The sequence below is a fragment of the Penicillium verhagenii genome (genome assembly GCF_028828195.1).
Source record: "Penicillium verhagenii strain IBT 33310 chromosome Unknown utg000003l_segment0_segment0, whole genome shotgun sequence".
Lineage (NCBI taxonomy): Eukaryota > Fungi > Ascomycota > Eurotiomycetes > Eurotiales > Aspergillaceae > Penicillium > Penicillium verhagenii.
Genome location: NW_026643167.1, coordinates 2,504,438 through 2,532,430, shown reverse-complemented (window position 1 = coordinate 2,532,430; position 27,993 = coordinate 2,504,438). Strand labels below are relative to the sequence as shown.

At 50.1% G+C, this 27,993-nt stretch overlaps 6 protein-coding genes across 6 annotated transcripts; 5 read left to right on the top strand and 1 right to left on the bottom strand.

Annotated features, from left to right (window-relative positions):
- Positions 1 to 47: 47 nt before the first annotated feature.
- N7466_002330 (uncharacterized protein) lies at positions 48 to 13,181 on the top strand (the record flags this gene model as incomplete). Its single annotated transcript, XM_057161728.1, has 3 exons — positions 48 to 330; positions 391 to 12,677; positions 12,735 to 13,181. The coding sequence occupies 3 exons, from the start codon at positions 48 to 50 to the stop codon at positions 13,179 to 13,181; spliced, it is 13,017 nt and encodes a 4,338-aa protein (XP_057025013.1).
- Positions 13,182 to 13,667: 486 nt separating this feature from the next.
- N7466_002329 (survival factor 1 family protein) lies at positions 13,668 to 15,108 on the bottom strand (the record flags this gene model as incomplete). Its single annotated transcript, XM_057161727.1, has 5 exons — positions 13,668 to 13,766; positions 13,824 to 14,200; positions 14,259 to 14,683; positions 14,806 to 15,021; positions 15,089 to 15,108. 5 exons carry the CDS (start codon positions 15,106 to 15,108, stop codon positions 13,668 to 13,670), a joined length of 1,137 nt encoding a protein of 378 aa, XP_057025012.1.
- A 445-nt stretch (positions 15,109 to 15,553) lies between these two features.
- N7466_002328 (mitochondrial 54S ribosomal protein uL11m) lies at positions 15,554 to 16,080 on the top strand (the record flags this gene model as incomplete). Its single annotated transcript, XM_057161726.1, has 2 exons — positions 15,554 to 15,682; positions 15,748 to 16,080. The coding sequence occupies 2 exons, from the start codon at positions 15,554 to 15,556 to the stop codon at positions 16,078 to 16,080; spliced, it is 462 nt and encodes a 153-aa protein (XP_057025011.1).
- Positions 16,081 to 17,937: 1,857 nt separating this feature from the next.
- Positions 17,938 to 20,575, top strand: N7466_002327 (uncharacterized protein; the record flags this gene model as incomplete). Its single annotated transcript, XM_057161725.1, has 2 exons — positions 17,938 to 18,231; positions 18,467 to 20,575. 2 exons carry the CDS (start codon positions 17,938 to 17,940, stop codon positions 20,573 to 20,575), a joined length of 2,403 nt encoding a protein of 800 aa, XP_057025010.1.
- A 799-nt stretch (positions 20,576 to 21,374) lies between these two features.
- N7466_002326 (putative mitochondrial carrier protein (Pet8)) lies at positions 21,375 to 22,435 on the top strand (the record flags this gene model as incomplete). Its single annotated transcript, XM_057161724.1, has 2 exons — positions 21,375 to 21,434; positions 21,503 to 22,435. 2 exons carry the CDS (start codon positions 21,375 to 21,377, stop codon positions 22,433 to 22,435), a joined length of 993 nt encoding a protein of 330 aa, XP_057025009.1.
- Positions 22,436 to 23,540: 1,105 nt separating this feature from the next.
- On the top strand, positions 23,541 to 27,140 carry N7466_002325 (WD repeat protein; the record flags this gene model as incomplete). Its single annotated transcript, XM_057161723.1, has 8 exons — positions 23,541 to 23,577; positions 23,652 to 23,730; positions 23,898 to 25,128; positions 25,195 to 25,411; positions 25,490 to 26,427; positions 26,486 to 26,574; positions 26,632 to 26,827; positions 26,892 to 27,140. The coding sequence occupies 8 exons, from the start codon at positions 23,541 to 23,543 to the stop codon at positions 27,138 to 27,140; spliced, it is 3,036 nt and encodes a 1,011-aa protein (XP_057025008.1).
- Between the last annotated feature and the right edge of the window lie 853 nt (positions 27,141 to 27,993).

Genomic DNA, 27,993 nt, shown 5'->3' with positions numbered 1-27,993 from the left:
TCTTCGATGAACCCACCAAGTCTGTCAATCTAAAGTTGGAATAAACAATGGAAGTTGCCGCGCCAGGGGCGCCAAATGGCGTCTCTACGCCGGATACAGCAGCGCTGGTGGATTCGGGTGCTGTAGTTCAGTACCTGACAGATGTGCTCCGGGTGACACTGGGTGCTCTGAAATCCGAGTTGGAAAGTGCTGGGAGCTTGCTCTCCGCGACGAGGTATACCGACACAGTACAGAGATGTACACGTTTTGCCTCAGAGTCGCAAGTGGCCCTTTACGTGCAGAAGGATATTGTGGCTGCCGAAGAGACAACCGGCGAGGCCGAAGACTCCGGTCAGTCCATCAACTATGGCCATCGATGCCTGCTCTTCCAATGCTAACCATACTATTTAGAACCTGCGATGCAGTATGTCTACACCCTGTCGTCCGAAATCTCCTCCGCCTCCACCACCGTCTCGTCCGTTGCTTTCATTAAACGCCCTGCCCCTATTGATCCCGGTCTCCCAATCGCCGCACAAATTCAAGTTATGAATCTTCCCGGAATCGCCTCCCTAAACAACACACAATCTCAGCAAGGAACATCTTTGTCGCCATTCCAGATCATTCACTTGATGCTCCACCATGGTCTCAGTCCCTACTTCGAAGCGAACACCCGTACCCAAGAAGCAATCTCCGGTACGAAGCCGAGAACAGACACAGAGGCGAAGACTGGCATTCCGGGCACCAAGAAGAAGTTTGCTGAGCTGGAGTTGGCTTTCATGCATCTTCAACAAAATGTGGAGATCCCTGCCTTGAACCTCCCGCTCCACGAGGTGGTCCAGGCTGCGCTGAAGGAGGCTGAGACCAAGGGTATTCGGCCCTCCGTCGAGCTAATTCCTTCCACTGTGTTGGATAATAGTGCATTCACAAATAGTATCCAAAACACAGTGAATGGGTGGATCAGGTCGATCCAGACAATCACCAAGATGTCACGGGACCCGGAGGGCGACTCGGCGTCACCAGAGGTTAATTTCTGGTTGTCGATGGAGTCCGCCCTAGAAGGAATTGAGGGTCAACTGCAGAGTGATGGTGTCAAGTTGACCATGGACATTCTCCGCCATGCCAAGCGATACCAACCTACCCTTAGTTTCCAGGCCGATACGGGGCTGAAAGATGCCACGGAGTTGGTCCAGAAGTATAACCAACTGATGCGTGACTTTCCGTTGGATGAATTGCTGTCCGCGACTTCTCTGCAAAAGGCCCAAGAGTCACTTGGTCTTATTTTTAATCACTTGAACAAGAAGCTGAAGATCTGCCCCTACCCGATCAAGCGTGCTCTTTCTCTCGTTGAAGCTATTTCGGGCGATTTGGACAAGAAGATTCACGAACTCATCAATGGTCGTGAGATTTTGCACCTCGATTACCGCGAATTCCGATCCTTGATGAAGGTTGCACAGTCAATCTGGCGTACTTGGGATGAAAATTTGAAGGAGTTCACCAACGTGGCGCGAGAGTCGACCAGACGACGCAACGAGAAATTCATTCCCATCAAGATCAATGCCAGAATTGATAACGTTCGTGAACGTTTGAAGTACATAGACACTTTTCGTGTCAACCATGAGCAGCTCCAGAAGACTATTATCAATGTTCTCGGGCCCAAGAATTCTTCGCCTGGCGAGACTAACGTAGTAGATGCTGATGGGGCAGTCATCGTGGAGGAAATCGGTGATGTTGATGCCGTCGAGGAGGTCACACATGCCTACGCCGCTCTCCAGAATATTGATGTGTTAGATGTCTCCCCCGAGGGAGCTCGGACGTGGGAGAATGCCGAGATTGGCTACAGCGAGCGCACATCTCGCGTTGAGAACTCCATCATTGCTCGCCTCCGCGATCGTCTTGCGACAGCCAAGAATGCCAATGAGATGTTCCGTGTGTTCTCCAAATTCAACGCTCTGTTGGTTCGTCCCAAGATCCGGGGTGCCATCGGAGAGTATCAGACACAACTCATTGACAACGTCAAACGTGACATTTCTTCCCTCCATGAACGGTTCAAGCAGCAATACGGTCACTCCGAGGCCCATGCCATGGCACAATTGCGTGATCTGCCACCCGTCTCTGGGGCTATCATCTGGGCTCGGCAAATTGAACGCCAACTGGATGGCTACATGCGGAAGGTTGAGAATGTCCTTGGAGAGGACTGGCACCTACACGCCGAGGGTGAGAAATTGCAGTCCGAGAGCAACCTCTTCCGCAAGAAGCTGGATACCCGCCCTGTTTTCGAGTCCTGGCTTTATGATGTGCAAAGGAGGCATATCACAATCTCTGGCCGACTGTTCAACATCGTCCGCAATCGTGCTGCTGGAAATTCCTTGGAGCTCACGGTTAACTTTGATGCTCAGATAATTGCGTTGTTCAAGGAGGTCCGTAATCTCATCTGGTTGAACTTCCAGGTTCCTCATGCCGTGAGCAACATTTCCAAAGAGGCGAAGCGTGTTTACCCATACGCGATCAGCTTGATGGAAAGTGTACGGACTCTCTTGCAGACGAATCGTACCATTGCATCAATGTCCGATGTTGCTCTTCTGCTGAATGGCTATGTGAACGATTCGCAGGCCATGGTCAGTAAGGGTATTCCACTGCGATGGGAATCCTTTGTTCATTCCTATGAGCTACATGTTAAGCAATCAGCATTGGCCAATGGAACCATCGATCCCTCCAAGCCACGAAGCACGGAAAGCAAGCATGTTCAGTTCGTGCGCGAGTTCGCTGGCTCGGCATCAGTCCTCCAGACCAAGACTGCCATCCTCTCATCCATCAACGAGAGCATCCAAAAATCCATTCATGAATTGAAAACCTGCTCATATCAAGCTTCAGCATTCAAACAGCGTCTAGATGTGATCCAGACTGCTGTGGATAAGCTTAACCTTGAGAACTATGTCAATCTTGGCTACTGGGTTTCCGAACTCAATGGAAAAATTGAAGCCATTCTGCGGGAGCGACTTCTTCGTGCCGTCCGCGAATGGATCGCCACCTTCCAAGAGTCTCGCAACGGCAATACATCCATTCAGGCTAATGGTGATGTAGATTCCACTGCTCACCTCCTCCAATTCTCTGAACTTTTCCACGAGATTTCAATGAAGAACCAGGTCCTTCATCTTGATCCGCCCCTGCAATTCGCCCGTGCCAGCTGGTTCTCGCACTTCGATTCTTGGCTTGGCGTGATCTGTAATCTTGAGAAAATCAAAGCCACTCGCTACCAGATTTCAATTGATGTGCAGAGTGTGCGTCAGTCTGAAGCTTGCTTTGCAGAGCTTCCACAACACTGTACCAATGAGCTCAATCAGGTATACGGCGCGGTGGAGTCTCGGCTCAAGGATGTATCAGAATACGTTGATAAGTGGTTGCAATTCCAATCACTATGGGACCTACAGTCCGAGCAGGTATACGACATCTTAGGAGATGATCTCTCCCAGTGGCTTCAGCTGCTTCAAGAGATTAGAAAGAGCCGTGCCACGTTCGATACTTCTGAAGTCAGTCGGTCGTTTGGGAACATTAGAATCGATTACGAGCAAGTCCAGACGAAAGTCAACGCCAAATACGATCAGTGGCAACATGAGATTTTGCAGAAGTTTGGTGCCAAACTTGGCGGTCGCATGCGTGAAGTCCACTCGGAAATTGCCGCTGCACGCCGTGATCTAGAGGGACAGACCCTGGAGGCATCATCCACAGCCCACGCCGTCTCTTTCATCACCATTGTCCAACAATGCAAGCGGAAGACCCGTGTTTGGGAGCCTGAGGTTGATATGTTCCGTCAAGGTCAAACCACGCTCTCTCGTCAGCGATACCAGTTCCCGAATGACTGGCTTCATGTCGAGAATGTTGATGGTGAATGGGCTGCTCTCAATGAGCTCCTTACTCGAAAGAGCAAGATTGTGCACGACCAAACCGAGGGTCTTCGTGCGAAGATTACCGCCGAAGACCGCGTCATCAGCGATAAAATTGCGGAAGTTATTTCTCAATGGAACGACGAGAAGCCTGTCTCGGGTACAATCCCGCCCGAGGAGGCATCCCGTACCTTAAGCTCTTTCCAGTCACGTCTTGAGTCCCTTCAATCCGAATTCGAGATGGTTTCTAAAGCGAAGGAAGCCCTTGATCTTCCCGTGAGCTCTGAGTCCTCACTCCCTGCTATTCTTGAGGAAGTCCAAGACTTCATGTCCGTGTGGGCAGCACTGTCTACAATTTGGAAGAGTTTGAATGATCTTCGCGACGGACTGTGGACCAGCGTCCAGCCCCGAAAGCTCCGTCAAGCGCTAGATGGCCTGATCAAGATGACGAAGGAGATGCCCAGCCGAATGAGGCAATATGCTGCGTTTGAACACATTCAAAATGTTCTCCGGCAGTTCCTGAAAGTCAACTCTCTACTTTCTGATATGAAGTCCGAAGCAGTGAAGGAAAGACATTGGCAAAAGATTTACAAGTCACTGAAGCCCGGCAAGCGGTTTTCTCTTGTGTCTTTAACTCTTGGCGATGTTTGGGACCTGCAGCTTGCTACCAGCGAGACAGTCATCCGCAACGTCATCGCACAGGCTCAGGGTGAGATGGCCCTTGAAGAATTCTTGAAGTCTGTTCGTGAGACCTGGCAGAATTACTCCCTGGACCTTGTCAACTACCAGAACAAGTGCCGCCTTATCCGTGGCTTTGATGATCTATTTGCCAAGTGCAGTGAGAATCTAAACTCCCTGCAGGCGATGAGACATTCTCCATACTACAAAGAATTCGAGGAAGAAGCCACCTCCTGGGAGGACAAACTCAACCGCGTCCATGTTCTCTTCGATGTTTGGATTGATGTGCAGAGACAGTGGGTATACCTTGAGGGTGTTTTCACTGGCAATGCGGAAATCAAGCATCTTCTGCCTCTCGAATCCAGCCGCTTCCAAAACATCAACTCGGAGTTCTTCGCCGTTATGAAAAAGGTCTACAAGTCTCCTTTCATTTTGGATGTTCTTGCCATCAATGGCGTCCAGAAATCTCTGGAAAGATTGGCGGAGTTGCTTAATAAGATTCAAAAGGCTCTTGGTGAATACCTGGAACGTGAACGTGTTTCTTTCCCTCGTTTCTACTTTGTTGGTGATGAAGACTTGTTGGAGATCATTGGCAACGCCAACGACACCTTCCGCGTTGCCAAGCACTTTAAGAAGATGTTCGCTGGTTTGTCCGGTATTCTCATGGATGACGACAACAACATCGTCGGCATCACCTCCAAGGAAGGCGAAGAAGTTCGCCTGAAGCGGGAGGTCAATCTTGTCAAGACTCCCCGAATCAATGATTGGCTCTCTGCACTGGAGAACAACATGAAGTTGACTCTGGCCGAGCTTCTCGGTGAGGCTGTTGAGCAATTTGATACTCTCTACAATGCTCCCGAAGTGGACCGAACTGCTTTCAATGACTTCCTCGCCAACTACCCAGCCCAGATTGTCGTCCTTGCCAGTCAGGTTGTTTGGACTAATGCCGTGCATAAGTCTTTGGAGGATGGCGGTGCTAATCTCCCTGCCCTCCATGACTCCCAAATCAGAGTCCTCGAGCTACTGGCGGCTACTGTGCTTGGTGAGCTCGATGCGATTACTCGCAAGAAGTGTGAACACATGATCACTGAGTTTGTTCATCAACGTGACACCATTTCAAAGCTCATCCAGTCCAACGCAACTACATCTACCCACTACTTGTGGTTGCTTCAAATGCGCTTTGTCTATCAACCGGAGGGCGATTTCTTGCAACGTCTATATGTTCATATGGCAAATGCTAGACTCAACTACGGTTTCGAGTACTTGGGTGTTCCAGAGCGACTTGTCCGGACTCCTCTCACAGATCGTTGTTTCCTTACTCTCACTCAAGCCCTCTGCCAGAGGCTGGGTGGTTCTCCCTATGGTCCTGCTGGTACCGGAAAAACAGAGTCCGTGAAGGCCCTTGGTCTACAGCTTGGTAGATTCACACTGGTCTTCTGTTGTGATGACACCTTTGATTTCCAGGCCATGGGCCGTATCTTCCTTGGTATCTGCCAGGTTGGTGCTTGGGGCTGCTTTGACGAGTTCAATCGTTTGGAGGAAAGAATCCTTTCCGCCGTTTCTCAGCAAATTCAAAATATTCAGATTGGTTTGCGCAAGGGAGAAGAAGACGCCAAATCCGAGATCGAACTGGTTGGGAGAAAATTGGTTGTCAACTCTAACACCGGTATTTTCATCACCATGAACCCTGGTTATGCCGGCCGATCGAACTTGCCGGATAACTTGAAGAAGCTATTCCGTAGCGTTGCGATGTCAAAGCCAGATAAAGAACTTATCGCCGAGGTGATGCTGTTCTCCCAAGGTTTCAAACAAGCCAAGCCGTTGTCAAAGCAGACTGTACCATTCTTTGATCATTGTGCTTCTCAATTGACCAAACAAGCCCATTACGATTTTGGTCTCCGTGCTTTGAAGAGTGTTCTGGTTAGCTCCGGTGGCTTGAAACGTGCCCGTCTCGCAAGCTCAAATGGCGAACTTGGCCCAGATGATCTTATTGAACCCCAAATCATTGTTCAGAGCCTGCGCGAGACTATTGCTCCCAAGCTTGTGCAAGAGGATGTCGATCGAATGTTACAAATCCAAGTGGAAGACTTCCCTGGTGTGGATTATGTGCCCGCAAACTTTGAGAAGCTTACCCAGGCCATTCGAGATATTGCTCATGAACAACACTTTGTCGACAGTGAGATGTGGATCGCCAAAGCTCTTCAACTGTATCAAATTCAAAGCATTCACCATGGTGTCATGATGGTTGGAAAATCTGGATCCGGAAAGTCGGCTGCTTGGAAGATTCTTCTGCAAGCCATGCAACGCATCGAAGGCGTCGAAGGCGTCTCCCATATCATTGATTCCAAGGTCATGTCAAAGGAAGCCCTATATGGTAACCTTGATAGCACCACCCGTGAATGGACTGATGGTCTTTTCACTGGCATTCTGCGAAAGATCGTTGACAATCTTCGAGGCGAAGACACTAAGCGTCACTGGATCGTCTTTGATGGTGACGTTGACCCCGAATGGGTTGAGAACTTGAACAGTGTTTTGGATGACAACAAGCTCCTCACTCTGCCCAACGGAGAACGTCTCAATCTTCCCTCGAACGTGCGGATCATGTTCGAAGTCGAGAGCCTGAAGTACGCTACCTTGGCTACAGTCAGTCGTTGTGGTATGGTGTGGTTCAACGCTGACACTGTCACTCCGTCCATGATGATCTCCAACTATGTCGAGGGCCTTAAGACCAAGACTTTCGAGGACTTGGACGATGACAGTGCTCCCGCTGGAACGGCAGCTGCCAGGACGCAAGACACGCAAGAAACGCTTTCTGTCGTTCTGAAACAGCACCTGGAGATGGATGACCTGGTTCATAAGTCTCTCGAGGAGGCCAAGAAGTACAACCATATCATGGATTTCACCGAAATTCGGGCATTGAATACCCTCTTCAGTTTGTTGAACAAGGCTTGCCGCAACATTTTGGAGTACAACATTCAACATGTCGACTTTCCCCTGGATCCCGAGCAGATTGAGTTGTACATCTCCAAGAAACTCCTGCTCACCCTCGTCTGGTCTTTTACAGGTGATTGTCCTCTTGTAGATCGCAAAGCCTTTGGGCAGTTCGTCACCGGAATGTCGACAATAGATTTGCCACCAGATGGTGGATCGTCGCTCATTGACTTCGACGTTGCTCTGCCCAAGGCCGAGTGGACTAGTTGGCAATCCCAAGTGCCTTCTATTGATATCAACACGCATTCAGTAACCCAAACCGATGTGATTATTCCCACCGTCGACACTATTCGACACGAGGATGTTCTTTATTCGTGGCTTGCTGAACATAAGCCCTTGCTACTTTGCGGTCCTCCTGGATCCGGTAAAACCATGACCTTGTTCGCTGCTTTGAGAAAATTACCCAACATGGAAGTCGTCGGCCTCAACTTCTCTAGTGCCACCACGCCGGATCTGTTAATCAAGACTTTTGAGCAATACTGCGAGTACAAGAAGACTCTCAATGGTGTGGTGATGTCGCCCAACCAAATCGGCCGCTGGTTGGTCATTTTCTGTGACGAAATCAACTTGCCTGCGCCCGATCGTTATGGTACACAGCGTGCTATCTCGTTCTTGCGTCAGCTTGTGGAGCAGAATGGGTTCTGGCGGACTTCCGACAAGACCTGGGTCAGCCTGGACCGCATTCAATTCGTTGGTGCTTGTAACCCTCCGACGGATGCCGGTCGTACTCCAATGGGAGACCGTTTCCTCCGTCATGCTCCACTCATCATGGTGGACTACCCTGGAGAGATTTCCCTCAACCAGATCTACGGTACCTTCAACTCGGCAGTGCTTAAGATTCTGCCATTGCTTCGTGGATACTCCGAAGCTCTCACCAAGGCAATGGTCCAGTTCTATCTTGAATCGCAGACAAGATTCACTCCAAAGATTCAACCCCATTACGTTTACTCTCCTCGTGAGCTGACTCGCTGGGTCCGTGGTGTCTATGAGGCTATCAAGCCCCTCGAGACTCTATCAATTGAAGGGCTTGTCCGAATTTGGGCTCATGAGGCTCTCCGACTCTTCCAAGATCGTCTGGTTGATGAAGACGAAAGGGCTTGGACTGCTGATGCCGTACGACGTATTGCCTTGGAACATTTCCCTACAATCGACGACCAGGAAGCATTGAAGGGTCCCATTCTGTTTTCGAATTGGTTGTCCAAGAACTATGTTCCCGTCGAACAGGAGCGACTACGTGATTTCGTGAAAGCCCGACTCAAGACCTTCTGCGAAGAAGAAGTTGATGTTCCTTTGGTCTTGTTCAATGACGTCCTTGAACACGCCTTGCGCATTGACCGAGTTTTCCGCCAACCTCAGGGTCATCTGATTTTGATCGGTGTCAGCGGAAGTGGAAAGACAACCTTGTCTCGTTTTGTTGCTTGGATGAATGGTCTTAAGGTTTTCCAGATCAAGGTTCACGGCAAATACTCATCTGAGGACTTCGATGACGACCTCAGGATTGTTCTTCGCCGCGCAGGTTGCAAGGGAGAGAAGATTTGCTTCATCATGGACGAAGCTAATGTTCTCGACTCCGGTTTCCTTGAGCGCATGAACACATTGCTTGCAAACGCCGAGGTTCCCGGTCTTTTCGAGGGTGACGAGTTCTCCTCTTTGATGACCGCTTGTAAAGAAGGTGCCCAGCGCCAGGGTCTACTACTTGATTCGCAAGAGGAACTTTACAAATGGTTCACCCAGCAAATTGTCAAGAATCTTCATGTTGTGTTCACCATGAACCCACCTGAAGACGGTCTGTCTTCCAAGGCAGCTACCAGTCCTGCCCTGTTCAATCGTTGTGTTTTGAACTGGATGGGTGATTGGTCGGACCAAGCTCTCTTCCAAGTCGGCTCTGAATTGACTCAGTCGGTGGACTTGGACAAGCCTAACTTTGTATCCCCTGACAGTATTCCCGTGGCTTACCGCGAGTTGACACTTCCTGCGTCGCACAGAGACACCGTTGTCAACTCCATGGTCTATATTCACCACTCACTTCTCCGGTTCAACCAGCGCCTGCAGAAGCAACAGGGCCGCTCGACGTTCCTCACTCCACGCCATTACCTCGACTTTGTCGCCCAATACGTCAATCTGTTTAACGAAAAGCGTGAGGACCTTGAGGAACAACAACGTCATTTGAATGTTGGTCTCGAGAAACTTCGAGACACTGTGGACAAGGTCAGCGATTTACGTGCTAGTCTTGCCCAGAAGAAGACCCAATTGGAGAAGAAAGACACAGAAGCGAACGAGAAGTTGCAGCGCATGGTCGCCGATCAACAGGAAGCGGAACAGAGAAAGACAGTATCGCTGGAGGTGCAAGCGGCGCTAGATAAGCAAGAGAAGGAGGTGGCAGAACGGAGGGAGGTCGTCTTGCACGACCTGGCAAGAGCAGAGCCTGCTGTGGAGGAAGCTCAGCGGAGTGTCAGCAACATCAAGCGTCAGCACTTGACTGAAGTCCGTTCCATGGGAAATCCTCCTGCCAGTGTTAGGCTTGCGCTGGAAGCTGTGTGCACACTACTTGGTCACAAGGTCGACAGCTGGAAGACCATTCAAGGTCTTGTGCGACGAGATGATTTCATTGCAAGCATTGTCAACTACGACAACGAGCGCCAGATGACGCGCAACCACCGTGTCAAGATGCAAAATGAATTCCTTTCCAAGGAAGACTTCACCTACGAGCGTGTGAACCGCGCCAGTAAGGCCTGCGGTCCCTTGGTCCAATGGGTTGAGGCTCAAGTCAACTACTCGGCGATCTTGGACCGTGTTGGCCCCTTACGTGAGGAGGTCGATCAGCTTGAAGAGCAAGCCTTGCAAACCAAGGCTGAGGCTCAAGCTATTGAGAACACTATCCAGAGTCTGGAAAGCAGCATTGCCACCTACAAGGCTGAGTATGCTGCTCTTATCAGTGAAACTCAGGCCATCAAGATGGAAATGTCCCGAGTCCAGTTCAAGGTTGACCGAAGTGTTCGTCTGCTTGACAGCTTGGCGTCCGAGCGTGAGCGTTGGGAGGATGGCAGCAAGTCTTTCGAAACCCAGATCAGCACTCTTGTTGGTGATGTCCTGATTGCAGCCGCGTTCCTTGCCTATGCTGGTCTATATGATCAGCAATTCCGTAAGGCGATGATTGATGATTGGGTTCACCAGCTGGCTCAGTCTGGCATCCATTTCAAGCCACACAACCCTATCACGGAGTACCTATCAAACGCCGATGAGCGTCTCACTTGGCAAGAGAACTCTCTCCCCGTCGACGATCTTTGCACCGAAAACGCCATCATCTTGAAGCGTTTCAACAGATACCCTCTGATCGTGGATCCATCTGGCCGAGTCACAGAATTCTTGCAGAAAGAAAGCAAGGATCGCAAGCTTACAGTCACAAGCTTCTTAGACGACTCTTTTGTCAAACAGCTGGAGAGCGCCCTGCGCTTCGGTAACCCTATTCTCATTCAAGACGCTGAGCACTTAGACCCGATTCTCAACCACGTCCTCAACAAGGAGTACCAGAAGACTGGTGGCCGTGTGCTCATTCAACTCGGCAAGCAAGAAATTGATTTCTCCCCATCCTTCAAGCTGTTCTTGTCGACCAGAGATCCATCCGCCTCGTTCCCGCCGGATGTGTGTAGTCGAACCACATTCGTCAACTTTACGGTTACCCAAAGCAGCTTGCAGACGCAATCACTCAATGATGTTCTGAAGTTTGAGCGACCAGATGTTGACGAACGCCGCAACAATTTGGTCAAGATGCAAGGAGAATTCAAGGTTCACCTTCGTCAGCTCGAGAAGCGCCTCTTGCAAGCACTTAATGAGTCTCGCGGTAATATTCTGGATGATGACAACGTCATCGAAACTTTGGAGACACTCAAGAAGGAGGCCGCTGAGATTTCAAAGAAAATGTCTGAGACTGAGGGCGTCATGTCTGAAGTTGAGACTATCACCCAGCAGTACAGCATCATTGCCCGAGCTTGCAGTGCTGTCTTTGCGGTGCTGGAGCAGCTCCATCACATCAACCACTTCTACCAATTCTCTCTTCAATATTTCGTCGACATCTTCAACTCTGTTCTGTACCAGAACAAGGCACTTGCACAAGAGAAAGACCACTCTGCTCGCGTCCAGATGATCATTCGAGACTTGTTCATCACCACGTACCAGAGAACCTCCCTGGGTCTTGTGCAGAAAGATCGCGTTACGCTCGCAATTCTCCTTGCCCAGGCTACTCCCTTCCCTATGGATAGGGCCATTCTGGATCGCATTTTGGATGAATCCGTTGAAGATGCAGATCTGTCAACCACCCAAGACGCTCGTGAACAGGTCATGGCTAAGCTCTTGAACATGTCATTGTTCAAGGAATACATTCCCAATATTCCTCAAGAACAATGGGACCGATTCTTTGGTGAGGAACTTGCCGAGAACGCCGTTCCTGTCGTCTGGGAAGAAAACACTCCCAAGCTTGACCAGCTGCTTCGTTCCTTGCTCCTTGTCAAGCTCTGCCGTATGGATCGATTCGTTCCGACCGCAGAGCGGTTCATTGAGGCTGTATTTGGCCGCGAATTGTTCGAGGGAAGCAGTGACCTGAAGGATGTGGTTGACCAGGTCACCGCCACTACGCCTATTTCGCTCAGCTCCAGCCCCGGTTTCGATGCCAGTTACAAGGTCGATGCACTAGTCGAACGAACTCACGCTACCTGCGCCAACATTGCCATGGGTTCAAACGAAGGCCTCGACAGTGCCGATAAGGCTATTAGCAACGCAGCCGCCACGGGTAACTGGGTTCTGGTCAAGAACGTTCATTTGGCTCCTTCATGGCTGCAGAGCCTGGAGAAGAGACTGGATTCGCTGAAACCTCATAAGGACTTCCGAATCTTCCTTTCCATGGAATCCAGCCCCAAGATCCCAGTTAACCTCATCCGGGCTTCTCGCGTGCTCATGTTCGAGCAGCCTGCCGGTGTCCGTGCCAACATGAAGGACTCTTTGTCTTCATTGACTACTCGTGCCAGCAAGGCACCTATCGAGAAGGCTCGTGTGTACCTGTTGCTTTGCTTCTTCCACGCCGTGGTTCAAGAAAGACTCCGTTACGCTCCCAGTCTTGGATGGAAGGGCTTCTGGGAATTCAATGACAGTGACGTAAGTATCATACCTTTCCACTTAGATCAGAAACATCACTAACAAATTCTTCAATAGTACGAGTGCTCTGCCTGGATCATCGATCACTGGGTTGATACCGTTGCCCAGGGTCGTTCCAATGTCGCCCCTCAGAAGCTTCCTTGGGAAATGATCCGCACCCTTATTGCCGAGATGTACGGTGGTAAGATTGACGATGCTGGTGACTATCAGCAACTGGAGAGTCTGGTGAATAGCTTCCTTACACCAGCTGCCTTTGAGGACGACTATAAGCTCGTCTCAGGTGTTGAGAATGATGAACTTCTCACGCTACCCACTGGCACCAGCATTCGCGACTTCATTGCTTGGGTGAACAAACTCCCTGAGCGTGAGCCACCTACTTACTTGGGTCTCCCAGCCAACGCCGAGAAGTTGCTGCTGGTTGGTCACGGTCGCAAGATGATCTCCGATCTATCGCGGGTCACCGACCTCTTGGACGAAGGCGAACAGTTGATGGTTGATAATTAGTCTTTCGTTCCTTTTTTGTTTTTCTTTGCTTGGTTTTTGACCTCTAGATAAGTCTTCTTCGATTTTCAAGAACGATTTGATACCCCAAATACCGCCGGCGGAATAATACTACATGTTCTGTTCACTCGTTGTTTTTCTTTATTTCAAATTCGCCTGTACTTTATCACAATTCATTGTTTTCTACAAATTTGCCGCCCGTTTCGAGGTTGATAGATTGTTTACGGGCACTACGATACCGTTCGAAGTTTTATAAAATAAAAAAATTAATAAAAAAAAACTTAAGTGAGGTACATACTCCAAAGAGAAATATTGTCAATAGCATTAAGCATCCAGTATACAATCTGTGGATGTCTGGTTCGCGTGAGGCCTCTTAATATCGACTGCCTCTAGCAGATAATGTGAAATGTCTCAAACTAACGCCAAAGAGGTCCCACTGGGGGACCGAATGTCCTATGTACGTGGGATGGAGAGGTCGGCTCAATGAGCTTAGGAGATGAAAGTGGACTCTGTGAAGGTGTAGCCCTCCTCAGTGGTCTCAGTCTCACCCACCTTAAGCTTCAATGACAGCTTCTCGGAAGGAACGAACTACAGGTTCTGAATCAGTACAACTGGTTAAACACAGGTGCGGAAGAGGGTAAGTACCTGGAAGATGTAAGGCCTGGTACCAGCAACACTGCCGGCAATAGTCTTGATGAAGCCGGGCACCTCACCCATCACATCAACGCGATCCAAGCGCTTGCCGAGGGAGCCCTCGATCTCGCCTGATACATCCTGACCATCGGCAGTCTTGCCAGTCCACTCCCACTTGACAGCGGTGGGTTCGGGCCAATCGCTGGTGGGGTCTGTTGTCGAGGCAGTGTGTGTTACTGTGTTAAGAGTACCGGCATAGATAATCTCGTCATCCTTGAGAATGGCACCGACATTGACCTTGGTGGAGCCGTAGGAGGGGGGAGTGGTGAACTCCATGATGATGGCGGAGTAGGTGGGGCTCTGGAAGTTAACAAAGTTCCAGCGGGAAGCTAGGGGAGTAATAAGCATATGTATCCTTGATGTGAAAAGGGGGAACTCTATGCTTACCGGCGTGGTGGGGCTTCATTCCCTGCATGGCGGGGATAAAGACACCACGACCAGCGAGGTCGTAGGTCTTCTCCTTGGTGGTGATGGTACCCTCGACGGCGCAGCGCGCCCAGAAGGAGTGGGTTACCGAGCCCCAGGGGTTCTTAGGATCAGTTCCAAAGTAGGAGGTGCCATCCTTTCCGATGGTGAAACCCGGTGCCTTCCGGGTGATCTTCAGGTCAACAAGACTGTCGGGGTTGACAGTCGACTTGATGGTGTACGAGTCACCCTCCTCGTTCAGGGTGATGGTCAGGTTATCGGCGCCGAAGCTAACCATCTGCTCATCGAACATGAAGTTCGACAAGGCGTCCGAGTGCCAGATGTGGTTGCCGGCGCCGCTGAGGTCAAAGATCTTGGTGTTGAAGTGCGCAGTGGTGTGGATGCCTCTATAGTTCCAGACAATGCCCAGGTTAGCGAGCTTTCTCTAGTAGATTTCAACATTCCCGACCGATGGGTGGCATCGTTGATTTTCGAATGCGGAATGGAGGGGTACATAAGATCTACTCACGCAATGTTGCTGTAGATGACCTGGCACATCACCATAGTGCCGTTGTCGGCCATGAAGTAAAAGGTCTGGGTCTCGACATTGGTGTATTGGTATGCCTTCCATCGCAGGTGATCTCTGGTAAGAACAGTGTAGGGAGTCTCCGCGGTTTGCTGGGCAACCGAACGGATCGCCTCGGGGCCGTAGATAGGTTCCTGCGTGCCCACCGCAGCAGAGAGACTGTAATTTGGATTAGCTTGACCGCAACCCCCACTATCATCACACCCAAAAGAAGAATTCAACTTACGTTGACTTGAGCCAGTTCATGTTTATCTTCGGTAGCTAATGCGCAACCGTAAGGATTCAGTGTAAAGAAAATAGAAGAAAAAAAAGCCAAAGGAAAGGGAAAAGGGAGGTGAAAGGGAAGGGAGATCGACGCGGGGCCCGAGAGTTTAGTGTTTAGTTCGGATGTGAATGGGAACCTCTCCGAGATCCAACTGGTTTTAAACCGCAGGCCCAACAACCGAAATAAAAGATTCACACGCGATATACGTACAAGATGATGGAGAATGAGGTTGAATAGCTTTGGAAATGGGTGGTTGAGAGAAAGAGATGCGATGACGTTCAACGCCGCTCAGCTGCTCGCTTGGTACTCTGACCAATCAGCATGCGGCATAGGCGGAGGAAAATCTGCCGTCTTCAGCAGTTCGACGCTTCAACTCCAGGAACTCAATAACTTCCACCCCTTTTTCCACATCTCCAACCTTTCACCATGGCCAGAGCCGCTTTGTCCAAGGACCAGTTCGTCAAGTTGATTGTCGGCGCTGGTCAGGCTAGTCCCAGTCCCCCCGTTGGTCCGGCTCTTGGTAGTAAGGGTGTCAAGTCTATGGACTTCTGCAAGGTGAGCTCCTGGAATAGACATCTTATAATGGTCGCGACCGGTGAATTAATAGCTCAATCTTTCAGGAATACAATGCCCGCACTGCCCACATCAACACCGGTGTCCCCATTCCGGCGCGCATTACCGTCCGCCCCGATCGATCCTTCACCTTTGAGCTCCGCACTCCGACCACCACCTATCTGCTATTGAACGCCGCCAATGTTGAGCCCAGGAAAAACCGTCTGCGCGGTGCCATGAACCCTGGTCACGAGACCTGTGGCCAGATTTCGCTGAAGCATGTCTACGAGATTGCCAAGATCAAGCACACCGAGACGCGACTATCGGGATTGAGTCTGCAGGGATTGTGCAAGAGTGTCATCTCGCAGGCCAAGTCCATTGGCATTCAGGTCATTCCCTGAAGGAATCGAGGAAGGAACCTCGGTAACAAGATTTGACTTTTTGGAGTTCATGTTTCACCAGGGTCTCTACGCCTGGTCACCGTTCCCTTCCGAGCCACAAGGAACATACATCGGCATGGACTTTCTTAGTCTCAACCTGTCCTTCAGCTGGACGAATACACTGTTTTGATACTTGTCGAGTTTATCTGGCGTTTTATGGGAGAAAATGGGGAGGGGGAGGAATCACCCCCCCTAACTGTACTATATACCTGAATCATTTGCATGTCATAAAGCGATATGTGCAAATACCAAGATCTTGATTATTTTGATATTACCAAAACAGTTCCGAGCTACATATGTCAGATGCATGTGATACCAGCATATTGGGGTCCATTTCAAGGTTGGAGGAATCGGCATCGGTCCTGCTGATCGTTCCTTGTGCCCCTGTGAAAGGACCAATGTTGTGTTACTATAGCTCCACACCCTTAAATCTCCGCCAGTCGATGTAGGATTGGATGGTAAATTCTAGCCCATGCTGGGGTTACCTTGCATTTAAATGCAGTAACGTTCACGGATAAATCCGTACCTGGTTCAGCTGTACGCTGTACGGTATACGATGGACTGATACGGGAGACTCAGACCAGGATTGAGGCTGGGCGGCTAATGGGTGGTATATGGATGGAGTAACCCTTCTGCTTCAAATATCAGGAACTTTTGATATGTGCAGAGTATATATCATTCAAGTATTCAAAGTTGCATGAAAGTTTACATAGACACAGGTTACTAGTATGTATACTAATAGGAATATGCCAGGATTTATGTAGGATGTACAGAGATAACAACGCATGTGTCCCAAGTTAATCCCGAGACCAATCATGCAGGTTAACTATACCTGATGTGGTAAAATTCCAGATCGTCGGGAACTTTTCCAAACGATCTCGTGCATTTTCCGAATCAAACCTTGGACCGGGAAGTCGGCACGTCCGGATTACCTTGTAAAGAACTGTTAGTTCGGTGTTCCTTTCAAATGTGTATAGGAATAACATGAACGACATCATAGGCTATAGCTCTCCCGCAGTCTTCCGAGAGATTTCAAAATGTAGTAGCTGAGTAGCTTACAGGAGTTGATATGAAATAACATGCCAAAACATATAACAATCCAATCAATCTTTCAATTCTATTCCAATTCAGATAGGACTTCAAATGTAATATGTGACTATGTGACTATAGTAGTAGTAACAGTCCTTTTGTAAGGGAAACGGGGAAAGCAACAAACCCCACCGGGTTTTGCCTCAGGCCCAGACCCTCTTTCCCCTCCTTATCCTTATCCTTGCTTTCTCTCACTCTACGCTTCATCTGTCTTTTTTTTGCATCTTTACCTCGCCTTCCTTCTAATTCTGGCTTGAAGGGCTTTCTTTTCTCTGTCTCGTGGTACTTCATACCGTTTTACCGCACGGATTCGGAGCTGAGAAAGGAAGAAAAAAAAGTCTAAGGGAGAAGAATTTGCCTCACCCACGTAATCGACCGTCTTCACCTGAGAAAACCATTCCTCTTTCCTCTCCAAATCGCAAAGTACCCAACCCCCAAAGAGAAAAAAAAAACATCACATTACTCGATCTGCCGTCGAGAAAGAGAGATTCTTCTCTCTCACTCTACAGCTAGAAACCCCGTGAGGGGTATGCGTCCCACCGTCCCCAGTCGAGGCCGTTAAAAGAGTATGACGTCTGTCACGGCAGGGTCGACCCCAACCAACTCGATGGATCCAGGTATGTCTTGGCTTGTCACTTTCAACCTGCTTCCCTACTAGTTCAGGCATGGCCAGAATTCCAGAATTCCTCTGACGCAAGCTCTATCTTCCTCCCGACAGACTCGTCGAATATGCAGAACCCCGCCAAGGTACCGCCCCAAGCGGAGTCCGATCCGGACGCCAAGTCAAGATCTCAACCTGGCCAAGTCCGCTTCTCCTCTGTCAACCAGGAGATTGAGCCCTCCTCAATGCTTTCCCCGGTATCCGAGCAATCCTTGCCGGACTCTCACCACCAGGAATTTCGCCAACAGGATCCACACGAAGAGGATATGCGATCCTTGGCTATGAGCTTGCAGAGTACTCAGCTTCAAGAATCCCGACTCCGCAACTTCTCATTTGAACCAATGTCACTTCCTTCATCTAGGGTATGTCTTTGCTTTTCCTAAAAGCTTCCTGTGCCTTCAATCTCTTCTGCCCCGACCTCCCCTATATCCTCAAATTCCAAGATCGGCAGGGTTCCCCGACCCGGTGGTGATCTCCCCTCCTCTAAAAACGGCCCGCTCGGTTTTCTTTACAGCCCAACCTTCTTCTTCCCCCTCCCCGTGGGCTTTGACCGACGAATGATTCCTGTTTGCTAATATGAACCTTTACTGCAAACAGGTCGCATCTCGAGACTCGAGTGATCGCAGTGCGCGTGAAGGCAATGGCTCTTACATAGCTTCCCCTCACATTTCTCCTCCCGTCTCTGCTGTACAATCACCTCCCCTGACCCCCGCTGTCACCCAATCTCGTGATGGCCGGTCCGCTGAAACAACCTCCGTTCTGGGATCACTTGGCCGGGGCGATACTCAGGCCATGACCCCCGAAACATCACCTCCGGTCACTTCCGGCGATGTTCATACCATTCGATCTACGACTACTTCCCGACCCTCTACCGATCGTATCGTCACCACTCAAAGCGGCACTTCGGAGCCCGCACCCCACAGCACCCTGCCGAAACATCGTGCTCAATTCTTCATTGGCACTGATGTAAGCTCACAAGAAGAGAGCCCGCCCCCTACTCCCCGGGAATCTCATACCCCGCCAGGTACAATCACCCCGGTGGGCGAGCCGAATGATCCATACGCCCGCAGCAAGCGTCCACCACCAACCAAGAATTTGGGTCAGTTGGATCCACGATTCATCTTCAGTAGTCGAGATACCAAGCGATCGTTCCGTCCAGGAACCCCTCGATCGGCCAGCGCCAGCGATGTCACCAAGACCGGAAGCGAGAAGCGGAGTGTGTTCCACAAAGATAAAAGCGAATCCAAGCACGGCTTCAGCCTGGGCCATGGGCATCATGGCTCTATGTCCGAATTGAAGCGGTTTTTCAAGATTGGCCACCGCAATAAGCGCCCGGACTCTCCAACATCGGCCGCGAAGCGATCAAGCCGAGGATCTGGAAAGAGCACTCCTTACCAAATGGCCCCCGACAATGTTCCCTTTGCCGATGATCATGGTTTGAATTCCAAATACGGCAAAATGGGTAGAGTCCTTGGATCGGGAGCAGGTGGCTCGGTTCGACTGCTGAAGCGCAATAGTGACGGAGTCACCTTTGCCGTAAAACAATTCCGAGAGCGTCACAGCTGGGAAAGCTACAAGGAGTATTCAAAGAAGGTCACGGCAGAGTTCTGTATCGGATCGACCTTGCATCACGGCAATATCATCGAGACCCTCGATATCATCCAGGAAGGCCCCAACTGGTACGAGGTGATGGAGTATGCGCCGTTTGATCTCTTTGCAATTGTTATGACCGGCAAAATGATGAAGGAGGAGATTGCTTGTTCATTCAAACAAATTCTCAGCGGCGTTGCGTACCTCCATGGAATGGGCTTGGCTCATCGAGATTTGAAGTTGGACAACGTGGTGGTCAATGATCGCGGCATCATGAAGTTGATCGATTTTGGCAGTGCGGTTGTCTTCCGTTATCCTTTCGAGAATGACATTGTTCCAGCTTCAGGTATTGTTGGGTCGGATCCATACCTGGCTCCTGAGGTTTACGACGAGAAGAAATATGACCCCCGCCCCACGGATGTTTGGTCGCTGGCGATCATCTTCTGTTGTATGACTTTGCGACGCTTCCCGTGGAAGCAACCGCGCAGCAGCGACAATTCCTACCGCCTGTTTATTGCTCCTCCAACGCCTGGCACTCCAGTCCCCGACTCCGATCCCCGACGTGCTCCCCGGCCCAAGTCATCTCCTGACCTACCTTCTTCCGCCGATGAACAGAGACAACCTCCGTCCTCTGACCCTTCGACTCACTCTGGATCTGCCACCAAATCGAACGTCCCACCGGTTCCTGAACAGAATGGAACCAAGCCCGGCTCCTCGATCAAGGAAGGCGATCGGCCGGCTGAAAACCCTACTCAAAAACAAACAAGCCGGGCTAGCACTAGCACTGAAAAGACCCAGACGACCAGCAAGGAGGCTCCACCTCTTCCGGCCTCTGCTCAGCAAGCTGCTCAGCGCCAAGAAGTTATCAAAGGCCCTTGGCGCCTTCTCCGTATCTTGCCGCGGGAAAGTCGGTTTATCATTAGCCGCATGTTGAAGGTCGATCCGAGGGAGCGAGCAACCCTTGACGAGGTTCTTGCTGATGATTGGGTTCGCGGTATCCTAGCATGCGAGCAGGACGGGACGGGTGAAATCATCAACGTCTCCAATCACACTCACGTTCTCGAGCCTCCCTCACAAAGTCCTGCCGTGGCCAGCAAAGCTACCAAGGCCAAATGATTCCCCTTTTTGTGTATCAATTTATCCTCCTCTTCGTTTGTGCATAATTCCCTCCAATCTCTTTTTATCTTTTCTCCTCATGTCCAATTTCCCTTATTGTGTTTGCCAAATGGTCTAGATCATTTTTGCCTCGCTGGAACCTACATGCCTCATCTTTGGACCTTTCTCTCCTGTTAGTCTTCGCGCCGATATGCGTCCGCCTAATCTTACATTTCTGATCTTCCTTTTCTGTGCTATGCAGCCGCCCGACAATTCTCACCGCATCATAGGAGAGATCGAGTCTAGTTGTTAATTTTCTGGCGTCCCGAAGAAAGTCGAGGCCGCTTTACAAAAACGCACCCTCTTGAAGACTTGGACCAGCGTTAGATCTTTCTGCTAGACTGTAGGTGGCCGTTGAATTTGGCAGGGATTTATCTTTTGTTTCGGGCAGTTGATTGGCTGGTTCGTGGATGGTATGGTGAATATGAGTCTCGTAGATAGCTTAAACATATGAATATATTTGTCTGATTACATTACTGTAATCAATTAGCCAAAATACACTACATAAATATGCTAAACCCCTCCCGTTTGCGAAGTTGCTGATCGACCTGACGTCAACCTCGATTAGGCGATATCGGATGGCCTGACCGCGGAGGAGCGGAGAAGCAAAAACCTCGGCATCAATTGTGGAGCTCCGCGACACACCTGGCCTGGGTCCTTCACATTTCTAGGACACATCCTCGTAAACGGGTCACAATTGACTCTACGGTTCCAATTGCTCCAAGTTGCCGTGTTTACGAGGTAAAAAAACAATCATACCATGGCTGAGCAACCTCAAGGGGAGGCCTTGGTCTCTTCCTTATGGACCAGATCCCTACTCGTAAGGCATTTCTAAAAGCGTCATTTTCAAGATCAAGGAGCCTTACTAACTCTTGTTCAACCATACAGTCTGGTGCACTCGCTGGTCTCACCGTAGACTGCTCTCTCTACCCTCTTGACACCCTCAAGACCCGACTCCAAAAGGCACGCGACACCAATGCCCCCCAAGCTCCCCGGAACCTATCTCTCCGTCAAACAATCCGCGGCATCTACGCCGGTCTCCCCTCCGTTCTCTTCGGCTCCGCACCCTCCGCCGCCTCCTTCTTCATTGTCTACGACGGCGTCAAGCGTTCTCTCCTCCCGCCCACCTCCTCGCCCGAAACTCCCTCCCGCGCATACATCCTCTTCACCCACTCCATCGCCTCCTCGCTCGGCGAAATTGCCGCCTGCGCCGTGCGTGTCCCCACAGAAGTGACCAAGCAGCGCGCCCAAGCCGGCCTCTTCGGCGGCTCAAGTCTCCTCGCCCTAAAAGACATCCTATCTCTCCGCCATGCGACCCCTAACGACCCTACAGCGGCCCCCGTGAAACGCGGCTATGGCCAGGTCATCCGTGAGCTCTACCGCGGCGCTGGTATCACTATCGCGCGCGAGATTCCGTTCACGGTCCTGCAGTTCACTATGTGGGAATCTATGAAAGAGGCATATGCGAATCGCTATTTGCGCCCGAAGGCTGCTGGCGCAAAGTCTGTTACTGAGACACAGATCCCGGCTTCTACGAGCGCTATGTTTGGTAGTGTGTCTGGTGCTATTGCGGCGGGTTTGACGACGCCGTTGGACGTTATCAAAACGAGGGTTATGCTTGCGCGCCGGGGTGGTGCGGACGCGCCCGTGCGCGTTAAGCAGATTGTGCAGGAGATTGCGGCGGAGGGTATGGGTGCTTTCTGGCGTGGAATTGGGCCCCGGGTCGCGTGGATTGGTATTGGTGGTGCGGTGTTCTTGGGTAGTTATCAGTGGGCGTGGAATACGTTAGAAGGGAGGAGGGAGGAGAAGGAACGGGAGTGAGATAATTCCAAGGTTGCAGGTGTTGACGTATTTTTGTTTTGTATATTATCACTGCTATCAATATAGACCTGGGAGTATTCAAAGGTATATAGATTTTCAAATGTTAGAAGCATGTTTCTATATCGCATTTGTCATATAGCTCTCGGCGACATCTGCAACTCCGTTGATAGCCGGGGCTACAGGGGACAATCAGTTTATATGCACCTTACTGTAGTGGACACGGGCAACCCGCCACTTGACGGAATGGCTTTGAACTGATACCCAGGTGGCTATTGAGGCATTTGATATCAGACTTGAGCCCGGGCCTACTGAGATATGTCATGCGTAAATTACATCACAAGATACCTACGAGGCATCAAGACCTAAGTAGTATGTAGGCAACAGCCCTGATAAACCCTTTCTGCGCATATGATGAACTCTGTCGGGAGTCGGGACCACTTGGGGTAAGCAGGAGCCCTGAGAGGGAACAATGAATATTGAGTACACATGCATGTATATAGTAACTTCCAAGGTTGTAAGTATGGAAAAATAACTACAGTCTATGTACTATTTTCTACCAGTATTAGGTACCAGGTACATCTTGGATCCATGTTTATGCCCTCAAGTGCTCGGTTGCGTACACCCGGTTAGATATTCACCCGATTTCCCGAGTACAAGTAAGTAATATGGATTGATTTCACGCTAATGATTTGACAAGGAATCACGTATATCGCTTATGAGCAGGTTTATTTTGTCCGTTTGGTATAAAAAATTGGAGATCATCATATGACATATGGGACATTAGCATATACAGCGTAGCAAGTAGTTAAAGTATGTACCAGAAACGGTGAAACGGAGTACGGCCGGACAAGCGTGCGCTATGGCGTCCTGCCCCTGGCGGTTCCCCCCAACCTTCCCCTCATTTACATATCCTTCCGTATTTGTTCTCAATAAACTTCACTTCAATCCTTTGAGTGTTAGTTCTGGGGGATCGTCGTGAATGCGCCTGTGACGTCGTTTTCATCTATCCCCACCAAACAGCGCAAGTGATCGGCCTCGATTGAGGCAGATAAGCTCCGCATCTCCTCCGCAATTCGTCTCTCTTACACATACCCAATCTGCATGTATGGCACGCAAATTGAGCCACCAGAGGGTCACGTATGGTAAGTCTTTCCTCGGTTATTCCTTTGGAAAATCATCCTGAATCCGCGATGCTGATCTTTATTTACTTCTCTAGTGCTTCCTCTGCCTGATGCCCCCGGTGGGCACCGGCTGGGAGTTAATGGGTTGACCGTTGACTCTCAAAACTCCATCTTGTAAGCGCCCTTTCCCCCTCGAATCCCCAGTATCAAGATCCCCCCCAAAAATATGTGGAGAGACTTCTGGAACAAAGAGCGACTAGGCTAGTTGTGCCTCCCCCGCAACCCGTTTCTTTTCCCCACGTGGGTTGCACAGCTTTTAATGTGACGTCTTCCCTTCTCAGGTATTCCGCGGGCCGCGACGGTGTCATCTGTTCATGGGATCTCGACTTCCCTCAAACCCCTTTCCACACGTCAAACCCATACGCAAATTCTACTCGACAACCGGGCCCAACTCGCTTCAAGACCCAAGTCCAGGCCCATAGTCACTGGATCAACGATATCGTCTTGACCCAAGGCAACTCCGCACTTGTCTCCGCATCGTCCGACACTACTGTTCGCCTCTGGCGACCGCACTCGGAATCGACAGAAGTCCCGGAGCGCATTGGAAAACATACAGACTACGTCAAGGCATTGGCCAGCCCTGGTGGCCAGGCTAGCTGGGTTGCATCGGGCGGACTTGACCATAAGCTTTACTTGTGGGATCTGAACGGAGGCGGAGAAATTTTGAGTATTGATGCTTGTGATGATGATGCGACCGAGAAGGGTTCTATCTATGCTTTGGGAGCGGGCTCCTCGGTTCTTGCCAGCGGCGGGCCGGAGAACGTTGTCCGTGTCTGGGACCCCAAATCAGGAAAACTGATAACAAAGTTCGTCGGTCATACAGACAACGTTCGGGATATTCTGATCAATCAGACGGGTGACACTATCATGACTGCTTCGTCAGACCAGACTATCAAGATATGGTCTCTCACCGCAGGTCGTTGCATGAACACCCTGACTATGCACAATGATAGCGTCTGGTCTCTTTACTCGGACCATCCGGATCTCTCCGTCTTCTATTCTAGCGATCGCTCAGGCCTGGTTGCCAAAACTGACACCCGGCGCTCGTCGGATGTGGAGCAAGGTGTTTGCGTGGCAGCACTCCAAGAGCATGAAGGTGTAGTGAAAGTTGCGGTATGCGGTGATTTTATCTGGACAGCTACACCGAAGTCGAGCATAAACCGCTGGAAGGATATCGACACTACGCTTGAGATTGAGTCGCCTCCGGAACCCGTTCGCAACATCGACTCGACTGCTACTGAACAGGCAACTGATAAGACAAAGAAGATTCCGTACAGTGCAGTGCTTCAGCTATCAGCAACGTCATCTCTTCTGGGGAGCTCTCCTTCGTCGAGAGTCCATACTCCGGAGCCTGATATGGGATCCGATATTGTGTCAATGCCCGTACATTCGCAACCGGAGGAGAGCATTGAAGGACAGCATGGTTTGATCAAATGCTTGATGTTGAATGACAGAAAGCGGACGCTCACGCAAGACTCAGCGGGAGAGGTTGTCCTGTGGGATTTGCTTAAGGTATGTCGAAACAAATCGAAAACTATTAAGTTGATCTGTTCAAGCATTCATTAACCATGAATGCAGTGTGTTCCTGTGCAAGCCTATGGCAAGCGTCATATCGAAGATGTTGCCGATCAAATCAATACAACAGAGACTATTGCCCATTGGTGCACAATCGATATCCGCACAGGCCGACTTTCTGTGATCCTGGAGCCAAATCATTGTTTCGATGCTGAGGTCTATGCAGACGAGGCAGGCCTATCAGATGCCGATCTTGCGCTATTCCGCGATGACCAACGAAGTGAGTATTGTGCATGATATCCTTCATTGCTTTTTCTCCCAAGTCGTCCAGCCTCCACTCAACTAACACGCTATTTAGTCAACCTTGGAAAATGGATTTTGCGCTGGCTGTTTGCTCCCTTGGTAGACGAGGAGATTCGACGGGATAGTGAATATCGTGAGACTGCCATTTCTAAGGCAGAGGAACTTGCAGGGCCCAGCCTTCACGCTACATCCGGTCCCGGCGATGATATTCCCCGCAGCGTCGGAATTCCTATCTCGCAGGATCCCTCCAAGACGACCTTGCGTCCAAACTCGGATTTCCCGGGAAGCCCCAACACCGGGGGCTTCGGCATAAATGCTGGCACGCCATCTTCAGCAAACTATCTCAGCACCTCGATGGCCAGCAGCGTTTCCCCGTTCCCTAACTTTGATCCAGATACCCCAGAAGCTTTACCAAACACCGATGCCATGCCACCTTCATTTTCCGACAAATCCGACTATTTTTCGTCGCGGATGGCCCAGGACAGCGACAAACCACCCATGTCTCCATCTGAAGGTAATCCAACCGCAGGACTTCCACAGTCCCCGGCAGAGCCGGACAAGGAAGAACGCAAGAAGGGTAGCCTGTTTGGCAAGAAATTCCGTATGGATATCAAGAAGCTGGGTCGAACATCTACGGATCAGAAGCCACAGATCCCGGAAGAAAAGGTCGAGGAATCAGAAGTATCATCCGTCAAGGAGGAGAAGGTGTACGACCCCAATATCAGTGGTGTCATTGATCGCATTCGTCATGAGTATGATGAGTTCCTAGCCACGAGCCATAGTCGAGAATTGGTGACAGCCATCACTCCCAGCGCAACGAGCGAGACTCCCCGTCTTTATATCCCATCTCGAACCGCTGTCTTCATCCAAGAAGAGACAGGCGATACTGCTGTGGCCTCTGATCTTTACCGAGGAAGTGTGGGCCGCATTGGACAAGAGATTGAGCGATTGGAAAAGTCAATTCCACACTGGCTTGGCGAACTTCTTCTCAAGGTAACGTCCCCATGCCGTACCTTCCGTACTACAATCGCGCTAATTATGTGTTCCCTAGAATCAAATCCCATTCAAAGAACAAGTCAAGATTGCTTTCATTTTGAAGCCTTTGGATGACTTGTTGCCACCAGTCGTCAAACCTGAAGTGTAAGATTCCTTGAAAGATCTTGATGGATTTAAACTCACCATTTTTCTACTACATAGCGCGACTGCAAACGGAGGGCCACCGCCCCTTAATCCCAATGGTATTAACAGTTCCCGGCTGAATGCAAATCGGATGTTACGTGCCAAGAAGGTGCTAGCATACGTGGCTGAACGCATTGATCCATCGAACCCTGATGATCCGGAGGATAGTGTCATGCCGGCGGAGGAGTATCTTGAGCTGTACTGCCAGAAGACTGTAAGTTATTTTTGAACTTGTGGGGAGTTCTTTTACTAATATTAACATCTCTCTCTCCTACTAGTTATGTCCACCAAACATGACTCTCGCTACCATCCGCTCATGTCTCTGGCGTACTTCAGGTGACATGATTCTGTACTACAAGGCAAACGGCAAGAAGGAGATTCGATCCCCTCCATCTTTGACTAGCCACAATGGAAATTATGGGTTCAACGGGGAGACCGGAGCTCTAAATGGGAAACGCCACGCCCCTCCTGGCAGCATCCACTCAATGACCAATTCAGGGTCTGTTTCTGGATCGGTAGTCACCTAAGAGGTCTTGGCGGGTGATTTCAATTCCCTCGAATCGGAAATAGGGCACTCCGTGCGGAGTAGTGCGGAGTAGTCCGTAGTACGAATACGGATCTCTTTGTTCCTTTGTATCTCTGCGGTGCGTTGGCTTTCTGAATTCTTGACTTGCTAGCGATGACGAGCGCAGTCATTTCTTTTGCTTGGCTTGGTGAGGGATGAATTCGGGTACATACGAAGATGCTCTCTGATACCCCTGGTTTTTGCTGAATCGCCTGTTCTCTGTGATTCTTATTTTTCTCCCATATTTTCTCTTCGTCATCGGCTTACAATGCTGATGAGCCATAGGTTCATGCCATTTGCTATTACCTATCGCACCTACATATTTGCAATCATAGGAAATGATTTTTTTTTTCTTTTCCAATCCTTAAATCTATCTTTGTAGAGTGGATTTCCCCACCCCCAGGACCTTGGAAACTCCGGAGGTAAAGCTATCTTGCTTCTGATTGACAATCGGGCATATTTGAAAATTTGGAAGCTTTTTCTTTCTCCGTCGCTTCGAATAACTTCGGTTAAAACGCCATCTGGGACCATTTGAAAGATCCCCTCCTCAGAGCAGGGTTGGGCCTGAACTAGTGATTGTGGCTTGCCTTAGTGCCCGCCCTCGATGCCTTCTGGATCAATGAAATTGCCCCGGTGCCTGACAATTCAGGAACAGGACCCAATTATAAATTTAGCCTCTCGATTAACCCCTGTTGGCCATGTTGTCACTGACCCACATCTAGATTTTGTATTTTCTGGCGACACAGACCTTCGTTCATCGGTCGTATGGCTACCTGACAGCGTTCCGCCAGTACTTTCCCCCCGACGCTAGGGAC